This window comes from Marmota flaviventris, chromosome 1, assembly GCF_047511675.1.
Source record: "Marmota flaviventris isolate mMarFla1 chromosome 1, mMarFla1.hap1, whole genome shotgun sequence".
Taxonomy (NCBI): Eukaryota; Metazoa; Chordata; class Mammalia; order Rodentia; family Sciuridae; genus Marmota; species Marmota flaviventris.
In genome coordinates, this window is record NC_092498.1 from 206,258,851 (window position 1) to 206,277,368 (window position 18,518).

Sequence of the window (18,518 nt, forward strand, 5' to 3'; positions counted from 1 at the left end):
AATCTGGGGGGGTCCTGCAATTGTACCCTTGGACACTGAGGGACGACTACACACGGAAACAGAACCAGCACCTGGGAGGTCTCTGTCCCATCGTGTCCTCCAGAGGTGGCCCACAGCCAGTGACTGACCCGGGGGGCAGGTAAAGACAAGGGTCCTACTGCCTGTGGATGGGACAGTGGACCCTCCAGGGCTCCCTGCAGCACTAGATCAAGGACAGGTCAGCTGGGCCGAGCCTGGCTCCAACCCTCGCGCTCTCAGCCTCCCCCTGAGAGCCCCTCGGCACCCGCTTGAGCAGATACCCCCACCTCAGGTTTACTTCTAGGACCCCCCCCAGAGACCCCAGATGGTTTCACCATGAGGAAGCTATTATTTTTGCGGTGCTGGGGATGGAGCCCAGGCTCTGGGCACGCCCTGCCCCGTTTTCTGGAGGCCGCTGGAGCCAGGTGCCTGGAGCTGGGAGAACGCAAGCAAGGCTTCTCTGAGCGTGGCGCGGGCTTTACCTTTGGAATGATCTGCTTTTGTTTGATACCTTTACTCTTCCTGTCAAAATATTAAAAATGGTTTTGTGAACAAAAGGAACACAGTGTGTGGATCTGGGTTAGTTCAGCAAGCCACGCCTGTGGGTTAGAGAGAGACGGAGGGGACGCAGCTGGAGATAGCGACAGGCACAAGTGCAGCCAGCGACCGCCACCTCTGCAGACACCCAGCGGGCTCCGGCCTGCACGCGCGCTTCAGCCACGCCCATGGGTGTAGGGTCACCACAGTGACAGCAGGACTCTGCTGTGGCCACCCAAGGTGACATGAGATAGCAATGAGATGAGCATCTGGTCTGGGGGCCACCTGGATGCCCAGGGAGTAGGCGCAGGTGGCCAGTAATCCACAGGGACGGCTCGCACTGAGGCCGGGCTTGGCAGGAGTGGACGTGTCAGAAATAAGAAGAGGACGACCTGCCTGGAGCACTGGAGGCCCTGCGTAGTCCTGGGGCTACCAGGGTGCCCTGGCCCTATCTGCTGGGCCAAGCAGATCCACACCACAGGGACCCCCCTGCACAGGGCTATTAAAATGGCCTGGGCAGGGGCTCCTTTTATTTTATGCACTTATTATTTTGGTGCTGGGGATTGAATCCAGGGGTGCTAAGCCACTGAGCCACATCCCCAGCCCTTTGTATTCTTATTTGGAGACAGGATCTGGTTAGTTGCTTAGGGCACTGCCAAGTTGCTGAGGCTGGCCTTGAACTTGCGATCCTCCTGCCTCAGCCTGCCAAGCTCTGGGCATCACAGGTGTGTTCCTTTTATTTTATTTTTTAATGAAACTAGGGGTACAACCCAGGGCCTCGCCTGGGCAAATGCTCTACTGCTCCAGCCCTGGGAGCGCCTTGGACTCCTGATGGTGTCAAGGAAACACAAAGGCCGGAACTTTTGACCAAGGGATGGGGCAAAGTCCTTTTTCTCGCCTCCTGGACTCCCTCTTCAAGTGATGCTGGGGGCCCAGGGCCTCACACAGGCCAGGCAAGTACTCCACCACTAAGCTCCACCCCACCTCACTCACGGGATCTCGAAGACCAGGAGAAAAGTCAATGGCAGCACAACTCTATGCTCTACCCCAGCCCTTTCCAGGTTGAGACAGGGTCTTGCCAGGTGCTGAGGCTGGGCTTGAACTTGCCGGGGAGGTGCTAGGCCCACGAGGTGCCAGGTCTCGTCTGAATCCTTGTGGGCAAAATAAGGCACCACAAAAATGCACTGAAATGCTCACTCTCACCAGGTCGGGGGTGGGGGCTGGGGGGTGCACACCTGCACCTACTCGGGAGGCTGAGGCAGGAGGACCATGGGGCACTGGAGCCCAGGAGCAACATGGTGGGACCCAGTCTCAAAGAGAAAAAAAAGAAAAAAAGAATATCCCCCGCCCAAAGCAACCAAAACCCCCTGGCTTCCTTGTGGTCACAAGTACCACTTTCAGCAGGCTGTGTCATGACTGGCAGTGGGGGTTTGGTGCCGGTCACTGTGGATGCCCTGGAGGCAGAGGCTGCCAGCTGCCTGGTACTGGCTCAGCACAACACAGGTCTGAGCCACCACCCTGGTCTGAGAGGGAGGCTGAAGGCTGAGTGTCGGGCCTGTGGCAACTGAGCAGAGGGTCTCGGTGGAGCTCTACTCGGTGGGGGCAAGCTCTTCTCTACCAGCGGGCGGGGCAGAGAGGGCACGTTCAAAGGCAGGACACGCTCCTAGGCAGTGCTGTGCGCAAGGAAGCCCGCGGCAGGCCCTTGGCCCAGCTCAACACAGGGACGAGGTATTAGGAAAGCCATTCAGCTACGGCTGGCATGAGAGCAAAGCCCTAAGACAGAGCAGCGTTTTTAGTGGCCAATTCAATTTAGGAAGCCGCAGGCCGGCCAGGGCCCTGGGAGCAGAGGCGGCTGTTGCACTCGTAGGGGGCCTGGGGGACTCACAGGATGAAGGCGCGGGGTTTCTGGAGCCGACTGAGGGACTGGAGAAGCCTACGGGGGTCCTCGCCCTGCCAGGGCAGTCCTTTGATGCTCTTGATGATTTGGTTATGCAAATCGCTGAGGGGAGGAGGGGGACCCAGTGACAGAGAGAAGACAGAGTTAGAGCCGCAGACCCACCACCTCAGGGTCCCAGTGCCAATCGGGATGTCCCTAGGCCACCAGAGCAGAAACATGCAGCTGGGCACTGCTGGAGCTGGACACTACTCTGCTCCCTTCACCAAGGGGGCCTTGGTCAGGAGTAGCTGCTGTCCCTGAGTCCTGGAGCAAACGTCCAGCAACACAGCATCTCCAGTCACTGCAAAGGTCTCCTAGTGAGAGCCTTCTAGAACCTGAGGACCCAGCGAGGGGCTGCCCGGGTCAGACCGGGAGGCTCTGTGAAAGAGCCGGCTAGCATCTCTCCGAGTCTGTGGTTAGGTACTGTCTTCCCAGTGGGCTTCGTGAAGGCCCTGGGAGCAAGGGATTTGGATCTGGGTACCGTGGGTGATGCTGCCTCACCTCCCAGGAGATGCTGGTTCCTGGGGATATTTGCGTGGCCATGGCTGGGATGCAGGGGCCACCAGCCTCTGGTGGGCAGAGGGCGGGCTGCTACTCCACACCTACAGGGTGCAGGACGCCCCACTGCAGAGCATGACCTGAGAGACCCTGGTTGGAGGGCAGGGTGACCCCAGAGAGTTCCGTGTGCCCCACAGCCACGAGCGCACAAGGTCAATGGCTCAGAGGAGCCAATGATCAGTAACGATCCACATCTCAGTTACAGATGTCTTCAATGAAACTTTCGGAAATGATTCTTTTTCTCTTTTTTAAAGATTTCTCATTCCGTATTTTTTTTTTTTTAAATTTTTTGCAGTGCTGCGATGGGGCCCGGGGCCTGGCGTGTGCTGGGCGAGTGCCCTGCCCTGAGCTGTACCTGTTGCCCTCCAGTGACCCAACAATGCCTGTCTCAGCTCCGGGCGGTGCGGGGAGGACCCGATTGCAGCCCTCCTCTGTGCTCCATGCACCGTGCCAAGTGCCCCAGCCACACTTACCTCCGCTCCGTCACCCTCCAGGGAGGCACAGAGCAAAGACAGCAGAGGTTACATCTCCTGGCCACTCCTAAGTGACCTCCACGTAGCTTACTAGGGGTCATGGCTCAGCCCACCCCTTCCCCCCAATCTGGCCAGACATGGCAGGGGCGCTGCCCGCAGGCCTGTGTGCCCTGGTGGCCTCAGGAGACGCTCCTCTCAGTGTGCCTCCCTGGTCTCGGGTTCGAAGGCCCTGCTTCTACTTACTTCTTGCTTTCATAGAAAGCAATGATGTCCTCAAAAGCGTTAATATCGAACTCCTCAGAGCAGTCAAATGAGAAATCTAGCACTGAGCCGCTGCAAGGGAGAAGCTGTGTGAACTTAACGCACGCTGGGCAGGGCTCGCGGCCCAGGCCAGGCCCTGGGCAGGCCCACGCTGCACATGCAGGTCACAGGCCACTTCCGGGGGAAAAGAATAAAAATGAAAAAAAAATCCCCGAATGTCACGTGATCAAATGGAGGAATGTGTTCTTTCATTTGCCCCCATTTGGGTGAAAAAGTGAATTTAGAAGCAGTTACTGAGAGTGGAGGTGGGGTCAGACACAATGTCTCCTCCAGACAAACCACACACAGCTCTACCTACATTCAGAATTTTAGGACTTCTTCTCTGAAGAAGTTTTGCTTCAAAGGACTTGAAAACAAAATGACTTCTTTTTTTTTTTTTTTTAAAGAAATAGCTTTTTCATTTCAAAAATTTAGGGACTTCTTCCTTGGGAATTTGTGAGTTTTGGAAAGGAAGTCAGGGATTGGACTGCCCCAGGGTCTTTGCACTTGTGTTCCTCACAGAAGCCACCAGCACACTCTGCGTGCCTTTCTCATGTGGCTTAAAGAGTTCCTTTTCTTCTCTTCTTTTGAGATGGGAGCCTCACTCTGTTGCCTAGGTCATCCTCAAATTCAAGCCAGCCTCCTACCTCAGCCTCCAGAGCCATTGGAACCACAGGCCTGCACCATGACACCTGGCTCCCAGCCTTTTTAATTTTATATTGAGACAGGGTCTTGCCAGTTTCCCAGGCTGACCTAGAACTTACGATCCTCCTGCCTTGGCCTCCTGAGATGCTGGGATTATAGGCGTGTGCCACCATACTTGAACAAGGCTACTATCTAATAGTTTCAGTTTGCACAAATCAAAATCCTGCTCACCGGTATAGTTTTTCTGATGGGGTGTTGGCTCCTCTTGGCAGTTCTCCCAGGTGACTCTGGGCACCAGGGCTGCCCATACCTGCTGGGGACAAAGTGGGTGTTACTTGGAAGGGCCTCCCAGGGCCCAGTGGCCTTATCTTTTCTGCAGAGACTCCTCTTTGATTTTTTAAATATATTTTTGTAATATTTTTAAAATATTTTTTGGACATTGATATTTTGTTCATTTACTTTTATGTGGTGCTGAGGATCGAACCCAGTGCCTCACGCATGCTAGGCAAGCGCTCTACCGTTGAGCCCCAGCCCGGCTCCTCTTTAGCTTTTTTTGTTGGTTTTTGGTGCTGAGGGTGGAGCCCAGGGCTGATGCATGCTAAGCACTTGCCGTCCACTCAGCTCCACCCCAGCCCTGGTTGACACATCTTAAAAAGCAGCTTGTGGGCTGGGGACGTGGCTGAGCTCAGGCCCTGGGTTTCATCGCCAGTGCCAGGGGGAGCAGCAGATTGTCATTGGACTCTGGGTAAAGCAGAAGCTGACTCTTCACCCCAAGAATGGGCGCTCCTTCCCTGCCCTTGGGAGGGCTCCACCATCCTCCTTAGTCTATACCCAGAAAACGGAAGCCCCTGGCTGGCCCTGAAGTCGAAGTCCACGAGTGGAGTGTGGAGGTGTGAGACTGAGCCGAGCCACTCAGATGCGGGGCCTCACGCTCCTCCAGGAAAAGTGGGGACGTGGCTGTCTGTCTTGAGGCTCATGTGAGGTCAGGTCACACACCTGGGCCCCTCCATGTCCACAGGTTCTATATGCTCAGATTAACCAACCGTGGGTCAGAAATATTTGGGAAAAAAAATGCATTTTTCTAGTCAATAACAATACAGCATAAGAATAATGAGCAACGTGCACACAGGGCCAATGCCACAGTAAGTACTCTAAGTCACCTGGAGATGATGGGAAAGTCTGAGAAGCCAGGCGCAGTGGCACACGCCTGTCATCCCAGTGGCTCGGGAGGCTGAGGCAGGAGAATCATGAGCTCAAAGCCAGCCTCAGCAACTCAGTGAGGCCCTGAGCAACTCAGTGAGATGCTGGCTCTAAATAAAATACAAAAAAGGCTAGGTATGTGGCTCAGCGGTGAAGCACCCTTGGGTTCAGTGCCTGGTACAAAAAAAACTCTCTGAAAGGACATGTGCAGGGCCTGTGCCAACACTAGGCCAGTGTACAGAAGGGACGGGCCCGTGGAGTCTGGATTCTGGGAGCCCCTAGGGGACCGAGTGCCGGCTGCAGTTTCTGTTGGGGACGATGGCGGCGATCTCGAGTGAGCGAGGGTAGTGGTTGTGAACATTTCCTAAATGCTGCTGACATGTTCAATTTAAATCGAACTGTGAATGTCCCCCTTGCAACAATGACGCTCGGCGGAGTAGCTGGTCCCTAGGCTCCTACCTGCAGCCTTCTCAGCTCTCTCGGCCCGCAGACGCCCGGCCTCCCGCATCACGGCCATGGCCCGGATGGCGGCCCGGAGCACGGCCCAGCGGAATACAGCCACGGGCTCCATGCCGATGAGCTCCCGCACGTAGGAGCTATCACTGCCCCGCAGAAGGGCCACGATGTCGGGACGCATGTAGTCCATGTTTTTCTCCCGGAAGTCCTGGTAGGGGATGATGTGGGTGGTCACCCACCAGTGTCACCCACTGACACTCAGAGGCTGGGGTGGGCAGGGGTGGCCTGGGGGACAGGTGCCATCCCAGCAGCAGACTGCCATTCCTGAAGCGAGGGGCTCGGGTACTTCAGCAGGGATTCAGGGCATGTTCCAGATGAACTGGCAAGTGCCCCAGGGCAGGGCCCTCCACGCGCCGTGTTCCAACCACACGTGGCTTTCTGGCGCCCTGCCAGTGGCTGCCGGGTAGACACGTACCTTGATTTGGTATTTCACTTTTCCCGCAAAATGCTGGATGATGAATGCGGGTTCCATGACTGGGGTGCCCAGGAAGTACTTGTTGTCTTCGTGCTGCTGTTTGAACTTGGCCAGCAGGGTCTGGCTTGTGGCGTGGGGGAAGCTGGGGAGAGAGTGAGATCTTTAACCGACAGTGGCTAGTGACCTGCTCTGCGTTTCTCGTTGCAGCCTCTGGGCAGGTGCTTGGGGCCAGCTACAGAGCGCTCTGTGGGCAGAGGGCCGGGGAACGAGGACGGAGCAGGGAGGTGGCCTCAGCTTCGTGCTGCGTGCTGAGCAGGCGCCCAGATTGTGATCCTGCCACTGCACCAGCAGCCACACCCAGGTGCCAACGAGACCCGAAGCTCAGGTGCAGGTGGCCCCTTCTGTCCCCTGTGGCTGTTCTCTAGGGGGCTGGAGGGACCACTAACCGGGTTTGATGGTGTCTGTAGACACTCGTCCCAGGGGAGGCCTGGACCTGGGTCCACTGTGGGCAGCTCTTCACAGTGATCCCAGGAGACAGTGGCCCCCGCCACAGGGCCCTCTGCACCTGGACGTGTGCCCTGGAAGGGGTCCGCCCTGCTCCCAGCTGGAGAGGCTGCAGGGGCAGAACAGGGATTCCTTGCACCTGGCTAGTCCCGCTTCCAGGAGGGCAGTGCCACGCCTGGGCCCAGCCCCACCACAGGTGTAGATAGCGCCACGGCAAGCTGCCAACACGGGCTCAAGGCTTAACCGGGTGACAGGGGAGGTTCTCCACTATCAGACCCATGGCTTCCCGGGCTGTGGAAAGGGTATGAAGGCACCAAACCCTCCGTCATCAGGACTGAAGAGTACCGTTTCAGAAAATCCCAACTGATGCATATTAAAAAAAAAAAAAAAAAATCCCCGATGAACAGAAACTGCAAGCCAGAAGAGGGACCGGGCTTGCTCACAGGCCTGGCTCTTGTCCCGAGTTCCCGGGCTGTGATGACACAGTCCCTCCTAGGACCTTGCTCCCACCCTCTGACTCTGGACCACAGTGGCAAGGGGATGCGTCTGCCTGCCTGGGCGGGGACTTGGTTGAGGCATGCAGTGTGCCTCCTTTCAGCCCTGTGGGGACGTCACTGGCAAAGGAGGAGCTACGATAAAGATGTGTGCATGTCTTCACCCCCAGCATCTGTGGATATGATCTTATTTGGAGACAGGTGTGTGTGTGTGTGTGTGTGTGTAGAGCTGGGATGGAACTCGGGACCCCAATCATGCTACGCAAGTGCTCCACCACTGAGCCACATCCCAGCCCTTTTTGTTTTATCTTGGGACAATGTCTCACTCAGTTGCCCAGGCTAGCCCTGAACTTGTGATCCTCTTGCCTCAGATTCCCAAATAGGTGGGGTCACAGGCCCGCGCCAGGTGCCTAGTTGAAAACAGCATCTCGAGAGTTGTACACATTTAAGGTTGCCAGGGTGGGCTTAGTCCAGTGTGACCGATGGCCTCTTAGGAAGAGGAGACAGGAAGGACAGGGACATGGGGCGCAGGCCATGAAGACACAGGCAGCAACTGAAGTGATGTGGCCACAGCTGCGGGATGCCGGAGCCCTGAAGCTGAAGAGGCAGGAGGCCTCCTCCCCTAGAGGCTGCGGAGGGTGTGTGACCCTGTGACACCTTGATTTTGGGTTTGTGGATTCCAGGACCCTGAGAGATGAGACTGCTAGTATTTTGGGGGGCAGGGTATTGAGGGGTTGAACCCAGGGGTGTTCAACAACTGACCTACATTTCCAGCCCTCTTTAAAAATTTTTGATTTAGAGACAGGGTCTTGCCGAGTTGCTTCGGGCCATTGCTGAGGTTGGCTTTGAACTCATGATCCTCCTGCCTCAGCCTCCTAAGCCACTGGGCTGACAGGCGGGGGCCCCTGTGCCTGGCAAAACTGCTGTTTTAACCTCCCTGGTTGGTTCACTGGGGCAGCCAGAGGGACTAAGGCAGTGTCTCCTGATTTCAGTGACGGCAGTTGGATTACTGAGAATGAGGCGCTTTTTAGATACCCTTTCCCGCCTTCAGGGTGCCCTGAGGATGGTGTGGGGGGGGTCTGGGCTCAATGGGGAGTCCACAGCAGGCAGTGCCTGGGCCCCGTGTTCACATATTGTGCTGCCCTTTACCAGCATGTGCCAACCCTGATCCCTGCGACTGGAACCAGGTCCACAGTCCTTCACTGGAGACTCCCGCAGACACTCCAGAGCGCACCGATGAACCCGAGTGCTTCCTTTCCCGGCAAGCACGCAGTACGAGCATCCTGTGCACATGAGGCTCAGGGTCTGTGGCCAGAGTGTGGGCAGCTGAGAAGTCTGCAGGATGGTCTGGACTCAGGGGTCTAACTGGGCACCTGTGTGCAGCCGTGCTGGGCGGGGGTGGACAGGGCCATGGACACTCACTTGCTCTCCTCGTCCAACAGGTGGAAGAGGCCGGTGGGCTTCTTGCTGATGAGCTGGATGCAGCCCACGTTGTCCGTGTAGTCGATGTTGTGCCAGGCGATCCCCTCCCCCTGGTACTCCTCCTGCAGCAGGGCGGGCACACAGGCTGTCAGTCCACACTAGGTCGCTTTACTCTACTTGCTGTGCTGGGGATGGAGTTCAGGGCCCTGCTGGCTGGGCGAGTGCCGATCCCCTGAGCTGCACCCCCTCTTCAGACACCAAGACCCTTGAATGCTCAAGTATCTGCTACAGTGTATGTGTTATGTGCCACATATTATATTGCATTGTTCAGGATGAGAAAAAGAATCTATACAGGTTCAGAACACTCAATTTTTAATTTCCATACTGGGGATTGAACCCAGGAGCACTCTACCACCGAGCTACATCCCCAGCCTTTTTAAAACAAATTTTATTTTGAGACAGGACAGGGTGTCACTAAGTTGCTGAGGCTGGCCTCAAACTTGCAATCCTCCTGCCTCAGCCTCCGGAGTTGCTGGGATTACAGGTGTGTGCCAATTTTTTTGGGTGGAAATTTTCAATTCAAGGTTGACTGAATCTGTAAATGCATAAACCACAGTCACAGAGGGCTGACTAGACTGAACATGAACACTTGTGTATAAACAGGTTTGTTCACATAGAAATATACGAAAACAAATTATACTAACATGTCAACATGAATATATTAATAATTACATGAAGATATTAGATAAACTAATAATCATCAACAGAAAACAAGAATGGCATGTTCTCCAATGTCGCCCACAGCATCATGGTGCTTAAAATCATCACACTTAGAGCCCCTGGGGCGGCACACGGTGTTTAAAGGGCCACAGGCCAGTGTCTAGTGCTGCAGTGGGAATTAGTGGGTGGGGGCCAACAGCACTTTATTTATGAACACAGCGGGTGGCCAGATCTGCCCGACGGCGGGTTTGTGAGCCCTCCCAGGGCTAACCTGTTCAACAGGAACACAATGCAAGGGACCTGTGTAACTTCACATTTTCTAGTAGCATCACTTTTTCTTTTCTTTTTTGGTGGTGCTGGGAACAGAACCCAGGGCCTCACCAGGGCCTCCCGTGAGCTAGGCAATCACCCACTACTGAGCTGCACCCTCGGCCCCCAGTAGCCACATTCGAAAAGTCAAAACCAACCAGGTGAAATGAACTTTAAGATAACTTAACCCCATACTATGGTCTGGATATTGTCCGAATCTGTCCCCCAAGGATCCATGTGTTGGACGGAGCCTTGGTCCCTAGTGTGGTGATGCCAGGAGGTGGCACCATAGAGGAGGAGCCCAGTTCAAAGTGTTTGTCATCGAGGATGTGGCCCTCAGGGAGAAATGACAAATCCCCCATGAAACCCTGGTCAGTCTCCTGGGGTGGTTAAGACTGAGCCTGGCCTCCCCAGACTCTGGCTTCCTGTCCAGCCATGTGATATCTAACATCCGCGCCTGCTCTCATGCCATCCACTGTGATGTGAGGTTGTCAGGGAGCCTTTGCCAGAGCAGGCACCATGCTACTCTCAGCCTCCAAAATGTAAGCTAAACAAACCTCTTTTTTTATAAAGTACCCAGATCCAGGTAGTCTGTTATAGCAACAGAACACAAACTGATACACCCCATATATTAAAAAACTGGGGAAATCAAATAAAAATTGATGGAGCTATCTTGTATTCGTCCCTGCCCCTGCAGTGAGCCCTCAAGGCCTGGTGATACTGCACACTTCCTGCACAACTCAGGTCCAACCAGCCGTGTTGCAAGTGCTCTGAAGCCAGAAGGCTTGATGGTAAAACCAGCTAAATATTTACAGAAATCCCCCAGAATCACCAACATGAGGGTAATACAGGGCACGACCACGACTAGTACTGAGAGGACATTAAGGCAGAGCATTGCCTTCACTGATCAGATCACACCCTAGGTCAACTGTTCTTCGCCTGTTGAAGGGACTTTTCACACCTGGGCATCAGAGGTCCAAAAATGATCTGAGGCTTAACACCTCCCAACATGTGCCTCATCTGGGGCTGGGTGGGATTTTTCTCAATTTTTCCTTTGGCACACAAAAATTTCAGGGCAAGTTCTCCGTGTTCTGCGCCCCCAGGGAGATTCCAGAGTGAGCTCGTTCCATTTTCCCTTGGGCACAGCCACTGTGCAAGGCAGCGTGGTGCTTTCCCCCAGAATGAAACAAAATTACCAGAGGACCCAGCAACCCCACCTCTGGCCATGCACCCCAATGAAGGGAAAGCAAGGCCCAAAGGAGACAGCCGTGCTCACAGCAGCATCATGCACACGCCCAAACATAGCAGCAACCCTGTGTCCACTCAGCAGATGACCAGATAAAAAAAAATGTGGCCCATCCACAGTTACTTAGCTTTTAAAGGGAAGAAATGCTATACAAAGAACTCAAATACTCAGCACCGAAAAACCCAAATAATCCAATCAACAGATGGGCAAAGGAACTGAACAGGCACTTCACAGAAGAATAAATACAAATAAATGATGAAAAATACATGAAAACATGTTCAAGATCTCCAGCAGTTAGAGAAATGCAAATCAAAACTACACCGAGGGGCTGGGGCTGGGGCTCAGTGGTAGAGTGCTCACCCAGCACTGGTCCAGAGCCGCCCATTCACACTTGAGAGGCCCTGGGAATGATCCTCAGCACCACATATAAATTAAGGTATTGGGTGCAACTACAACTAAAAAAAAAAAAATTAAAAACAAAAACAAAAACAAAACTACACTGAGATTCCATCTCACTCCAGTCAGAATGGCAATCATCAAGAATACAAGTAAATGTTGGCGAGGATGTGGGGAAAAAGGCCCACTCACACATTGCTGGTGGGACTGCAAATTGGTACAACCACTCTGGAAAGCAGTATGGAGATTCCCCAGAAAACTTGGAGTGGAACCACTGTTTGACCCCGCATCCCACTCCTCAGTTTATACCAAAAGGACTTAAAATCAACGTAACTATAATGACCAGCCACATCAATGTTTATAGTAGCTCAATTCACAATAGCTAAGCTATGGAACTAACCTAGATGCCCTTCAACAGATGAACGGATTAAGAAACATGGTACATAGACATAACCATATTACTCAGCCATAAAGAAGAATGAAATTATGGCATTTGCTGGCGAATGGATGGAACTGGAGACTATCAGGCTAAGTGAAATAAGCCAATTCTAAAAAACCAAGGCCAAATGTTCTCTCTGATATGTGGGAGGTGACACACAACAAGGAGAGGGGAGGAGGGAAGAGGAGCTCACTGGATTAGACAAAGGGAAACGAAGGGGAGGGAGCGGGGACGGGAACAGGGAAGACAGTGGGAGGACTGGGAGGAGCGCTCCTGTAAGGACACACCACCAGAGCCCCGCATCTGGCGCACATCGCGTACAACCCCAGTGGGAAGTTGTGTTCCGAGCACGTGTGACATGCCCACGTGCACCTTACTGTCACGTAAAACCAAAAATAACAACAGAAGAACTGAAAAAAAAAAAAAAAAAAAAAAAGAAAGAAAGAAAGGGAAGGAACAGCTGACACACGGGACGCCACGGAGGGACCTGAGGACACTGTGGAGGGAGACCAGCTGGTGCTCCAGGGTCCCACAGGTGTGAGGTCCAGAGTCACCAATTCACAGAGAAGGTGGGATGAGGGCGGTGGCCAGGGCAGGGGACCAGGCAGAGCTCAGCGGGAGGATGGGAGGTGCTGGAGACGCCTGTCCCCGTGGCTATCGTGGGGTGACGGTACTGACGCACCTAAGCTCAACACTCAACCACGGCTCAGATGGAAAAATTCTTCCTTCTTTCTTGGCTGCACTGGGGATGGAACCCAGGGCCTCCGGCTCCACCCCGGACCCGCTCCTAGCCCCCGACAGTCAGTCTTAGGTTATGTGCGTTCAGCCACCACGGGAGAAAAGAAAAAAACCCCAAAAGGCCTTTTTCTTACCTGCTCTAGCTTAAAAATGTGCTGATTGAAGTAATACTGGAGCTGCTCGTTGGCGTAGTTGATGCAGAACTGTTCAAAGCTGTTCCTCTCAAAGTCTTCAAACCCAAAGATGTCGAGGACCCCGATGGACAAGCACTGGGGAGACGGAGCGTGGCAGTTAGCAGCAGGTCCCCCCACAAAGTTGACCTCAGGGGGGCCTGGTCTCATGAGCGGCGACCTATTTGGTCCCGGGGGTCCCAGGTTTGGCTGGACACCCTGCAGTCCCCAGTGTGGAACTTTTCGGGGGCAGGGTCTTGCTATGCTGCCCAGGCTGCTTCAGCTTCCTGGGGACATGGGATTCCAGCTTGCGCCACTGTGTGGGCCACCACCATCACGCCACCAGTTCTGAATAAGAAGCCTGTAATTCTTTTTTTTTTTTTTGCGATGCTGGGGATGGAAGCCAGGACCCTGGACATGCTAGGCAAGTGCTCTAGTGGTTATTCTGTCCTGGGCCCCTCAAATTCTCCCAACTGTCTTGGTCACTGGGCCTACCCCTGGGGAGAACTGGCCTCTTGTCCCAGACTGCCTCTGGATGCCATGGGTCATCCACTGAGGACGCCCAGCACCAAGCGCATGGTCCCTCCTGGCCTGGGGGACTGGGACGGGGTACTCACCGAGACGGCCTCTTCCATGTCCTTTTTGTTGAGGAGGGCGTGGTTGATCCGCAGCACAATCCAGTCGAACAGGGCACCGTACAGCGACTTGGCCATGGAGTCACGGGCAGTTATGGCCTACGGACACAGAGGGGCATCTCACCTGGGGTCGGGTTGCCCCGGCGCTGTGCACACTTGCCAGGTGGGGTGCTTTAGTGGCCAATGCTGTTGTTGTTTTTTCGAGACAGGTTCTCACTGTTGCCCGTGCTGGCCTCAAACTTCTGGGCTCCAGCGATTCCCTGCCTCAGCTTCCCGGGTAGCTGGGAGCACGGGTGTGCACCAACCTACCTGGCTTCTTTCCCATTTAACAAAACCTCCACTTTCTGTATTTGTTTAGTTATTTTTCGTTCTTTCTGGGTTTTACTTTGGAATCTGTTCTTTAATTTCCTCAGCATGGCTACTTTAAACACCCGACTCATCCAACTCAGCCTTGCATTTTGCATGTCCCCGTCACCCTGTCCATGAGGATGTGGCACTCTGTGGCAATCACACCAGGAGGCCTGCAGGTGGCAGATCCTCCTCACACACGCAGAGGCAACACAGAGGCTGCTGAGGGCCGGGCCTGCTCTCGCAGCGGAACTAGAGAGGAGCTCAGCCAGGCCCAAACGCTGGTCCCTTGTTCTCTGGGGACAGCGTGCAGCCACCACTGCGTGCATAGAGCAACAGCAGTTCGCTTTTCTTTCTTTTTTAAAGATATTTTACTTGCCAATGGGCCTGTGTTTTGGTTATTACGTGTGGCGCTGGACAGAGCCCAGGGCCTCCCGCACGCCAGGCAAGCACCCCACACTGAGCCCCGGCCGGCCTCTCTCCCCTTCTTCCTCTTTGCCTTTCTTTCCTCCTTCTTATGGAGATCCGTAGCCCAACATGAGAGACTCGCTCTTCTTGTGTGGCTATGTGCTGTGCGATGACATTTCAGTCTGTGCAGACCCCCTATTCCATGCGGTCCAATAAGATGGCAAGGGAGCTGAAGTCCCGGTGCCTGGTATTTTCACTGGGCCGTTTTGTGTTTGCATGCACATCTGTTGCTGCCACGATTGCCCGCAGAACCAGCACAGTAACACGTGCATGTGTGTGTGGACGCAGCAACAGGCTACGCCAGTGCCTGGGGGTGTGGCAGGCCACACCGTCTAGGCTCCTGGAAGTCCCCTCCAGGACGTGTGCACAACGAAGCCCTCTCTGATTGTTGTGTATGTGTGGGGAGTAGTGCTGGGGATGGACCCAGGGCCTGGGGCATGCTGGGCAAGCGCTCTACCACTGAGCCATACCCCCAGGCCCAGAAGGAACCATTTCTCAGCATGGATCCTCGGTGTCAAGTGAGGCATGACTATTTGGCTCTCCAGAGTGACAATGGCATTCACCTGCCCTGGAGAGTTGGGACACATCCCTCTGGCTTGGCTGTTCCTGCAGGTTGTGGAGATGGAGCCAGAGAGACTGCAGCCCCTCCTGGTGACTCCTACTGTCCTGGCTTCTCCAGAGGGTACCCAAGCTGCTGGGTCGCAGGCAGGCTGCAGCAACATCTAATGTCGCAGGGTGCTGTGGCCTGTGCTCAGACTGTCCATGGTGCCCACTGGAAATGCCCCAGCAGCTCCCCCTGGGTAAGGGGCCACCATCAGCAAGAAGTACCCCTGTGCCTAGAGACTTTCCTGCTGCCATCTGAGCTGCAAGCTACACTGCTCTTCAGTTGTTAAAATACAAGAGAAACACCATGAAGAAAATACCCAGGCAGGGTGAAGGCCGAGGGAAGCAGTTATCAAGGTCTGGGGTGAAGGCCTGAGAGTCACAGGTCAGGGGTTACATGAGGATCATGCTCCAGCCCAGGGGTCAGCGAAGATTTTCTGGAGAGAGGTAACTAGTCAACAGTTATATTTTTGGGGCCTGATGGGTTCTGCTACAATGATACAGCCCTGCTGCTAAAGCAAAAAAGCAGCATTGGTTGGTATGTGACTGAATGGGCATGGCTGTGTACCAATAAAACTTTATTTACAAAACCAGGTGGTGGGCCACCCAGGAGTCATGGCTAATCTCTGCTGGTGAGGACCAGCACGCCCATCGGGCACAAAGAGAGGAACCCTGGGCTCTAGTTCTGGCCTGAGGGTCACAGTAAGCTTTATAAAATAGGGTCCCCTTATCTATGGTTTCAGACAGACCCACAGCTACCCATGGTCTGAAAGTATTAAGTGGAAGATTGCAGACATAAAACATTCATTAGTTTTAAACTGCATGCCGTTCTGAGCACTGAGATGGACTTTCCTGCAGTCCAACTCCATCCCACCTGGGTAGTCTTTGTCCAGGGGCCACACTGTATATGCTAGCCACCCACTAGTCACTTAGTTGCTTCAGTTATCAGTCGACTATTCCAACTGTTTCAAGTAACCCTTATTTTACTCACAAATAGCCCCGAAGCACAAGAATAATGATGCTGACAATTTGGGTAGAGAAATTAAAAAAAAAAAAAAAAGTTTCTTTAGGTGAAAAGATGAATGTATGACAGGATTTGTCTTCCCTCAGTTCTGGGGATGGAACTGAGGGCCTCACGTATGCTAGACAAGACCTCCACCACTGAGCCATACCCCCCAGACTCTTTTTTGGTACTGGGGATTGGACCCAAGGGTGCTTAGCTACTAAGTAACATCCCCAGCCCTTTTATTAGGTACGGAGTCTTTGAGGCTGGCCCCAAACTCACAATCCTCCTGCCACAGCCTCCCAAGCTGCTGGCATTACAGGTGTGCATACCACACTCTGCCCAGATCTTTTAATTCTTAGACAGGATCCCTCTAAATGGCCAAGGCTGGCTTGGGACTTGATGATCCTCTGCCTTGGTCTCTCCAGTTATTAGCATCACTGGTGTGTGCCACTGTGCCCAGCACAATAAAATGTTTTGAGAAAAAAAGAGTTCACATTCACGTGATTTTTATTATAGTATAATATGCAATTATTCTGTTTTATTATTAGTTACTACTGATTTCTTATTGTGCCTATTTATATATTAAGCTCTATCACAGGGATGTATGGGTAGGAAAAAATAGTCTACTTTCACTCTCTGTGGTTTCAGACATCCACTGGAGTCTTGGGGCTTATGAACTGAAGGCCAGGGGCAACTCCTTTGGGCTGGGCTGGCCACACTAGGGCTCACGTGGAGGCAGGGGCACTGCCAGGTTCTACTCCTGAACCACAGAAAGAGGAGGAAGTCACCCCTGCTGGCTCTTGTGTTCTGGCCTTGCACCCCCAGCACCAGAGCGGCACCCACCTCGCTGAGGCTGTAGGGCAGGATGAGCTTGTCATTGACGGTCACTGTTTTTCTTTTGGTCAGAACTTCCACCAGGATTTCTCGCTTCACCTGTTTCAAAATCAGGGAGGGAGGGAAGGACAGGGAGGTGAGGGGCCTGTTGGGCATTTCTTCACATCGCTGAGGCCCCGGAGCCCAGGAGGATGGGAGACACAGCCCCAGAGGCTGGGCTGGGAAGTGGGCCCCAGAGCCTACCCTCTGTGATCAGTGGGCTGCAGAGCATTCTCGCACACCACAGGCTGGCTGGGCCCCGTGTGTGCACAGGCCTGGGTGTGACTGGGGACCACTGGCCCAGGGGTCACCTGGCAACCTGCACGCAGAGCCTGTGTCCATCCTGGGTGCAGGTGAGAGACCCAGCGCACTCCTCCCTTCCTGAGCCGGCCTGTCCACCAGGGGCAGGATCTCCCCTCATCTCCCAGTGGTTGCTCACGCACTCTTAGGAGCGCAACAGAAGATGGGGCCTGATGACCCCCTAGGAAAGGCTGCATGTCAGGGCACCCTGGCTCACGCCTGTAAGCCCAAGAGACTCAGGAGATGAAGCAGGAGGATCGCCATTCTAGGCCAGCCTGGGCAACTTAGTGAGACTCTATCTCAAAATAAAAAAAGTAAAAAGGGCTCGGGGTGCAGCTCAGAGGTAGAGCACTTGTCTAGCATGTGTGAGGCCCCGGGTTCCATCCCCAGGACTTGGGAAAAGGAAAACGTACAGACAGGGGCGGAGGATCTCGGCCCCGCCTGGGGTTCACGGTTTACACCTGGCCTGTGGCAATCTCCACACAGGCCATCCGGGGCTTGCAGAGCCTCCCTGACCTCCACTCACCAGATGCCAGGAGCAGTCCCCTAGTTTGATAGTCAAAACTGTCTGCAGACCTTGTCTAGAGTCCCCCCAGGGGCAGAATCACCTATAGGTGAAAAGCAGTGGATGAGGAGATGACAGATTGGATGCAAAAATGACCTTGCTGGGGCTGGGGTTGTGGCTCAGAGTTAGAGCACTCGCCTAGTATGCATGAGGCACTGGGTTCCATCCTCAGCCCCACATAAAAGTTAAAAAAAAAAAAAAAAGATATTGTGTTCATCTGTAACTAAAAAATGAATATTTAAAAAATCTCAAAAAACAAAAATGACCTTGCTGATCAAACTGTGGTAGATTTTTTTTTTTTAGGTATTGGGGATGACCTCAGGGACACTCAACCACTGAGCCTTTTTTGTATTTTATTTAGGGACAGAGTCTCACTGAGTTGCTTAGCACCTTGCTGTTGCTGAGGTTGGCTCTGAACTAATGATCTTCCTGCCTCAGCCTCTCGAGCCACGGGGATAACAGGCGTGGACCACTAGGCTGGCATGGTTGCTGTTTTTGAGACAGGGTCTCCTGATGCTGCCTAGACTGGCTCCAAACTCCTGGGCTCAAGCGATCCTTGTGCCTTGGCCTTCCGAGTAGCTGCGTGCCACTGAGCCCTGACAAACTACGGTTTTAAAGGAGCCTTTGGTTAAAGGGCTGAAGTGGGAGGTGGCCCTGACCAGGGAATTCATCCGAAATGAGGAA

At 53.8% G+C, this 18,518-nt stretch overlaps 1 protein-coding gene across 14 annotated transcripts in view; it reads right to left on the bottom strand.

Annotated features, from left to right (window-relative positions):
• The window catches only part of Myo9b (myosin IXB), a 98,821-nt gene that overhangs the window by 22,782 nt on the left and 57,521 nt on the right, over positions 1-18,518 (bottom strand). For 7 of the 14 annotated variants that reach the window (XM_071601290.1, XM_071601295.1, XM_071601296.1 and 4 more), the window contains exons 8-17: positions 16,940-17,029; positions 13,654-13,770; positions 13,001-13,135; positions 9,019-9,140; positions 6,599-6,740; positions 6,127-6,331; positions 4,699-4,780; positions 3,766-3,855; positions 2,441-2,554; positions 501-540 (exon numbers count right to left, since the gene is read on the bottom strand). In XM_071601290.1, the coding sequence (XP_071457391.1) occupies positions 501-540; positions 2,441-2,554; positions 3,766-3,855; positions 4,699-4,780; positions 6,127-6,331; positions 6,599-6,740; positions 9,019-9,140; positions 13,001-13,135; positions 13,654-13,770; positions 16,940-17,029 (1,137 nt within the window). The remainder of the gene's footprint in view (positions 1-500; positions 541-2,440; positions 2,555-3,765; positions 3,856-4,698; positions 4,781-6,126; positions 6,332-6,598; positions 6,741-9,018; positions 9,141-13,000; positions 13,136-13,653; positions 13,771-16,939; positions 17,030-18,518) is intronic. The other 7 variants (XM_071601316.1, XM_071601304.1, XM_071601311.1 and 4 more) reach the window with 4 other exon arrangements.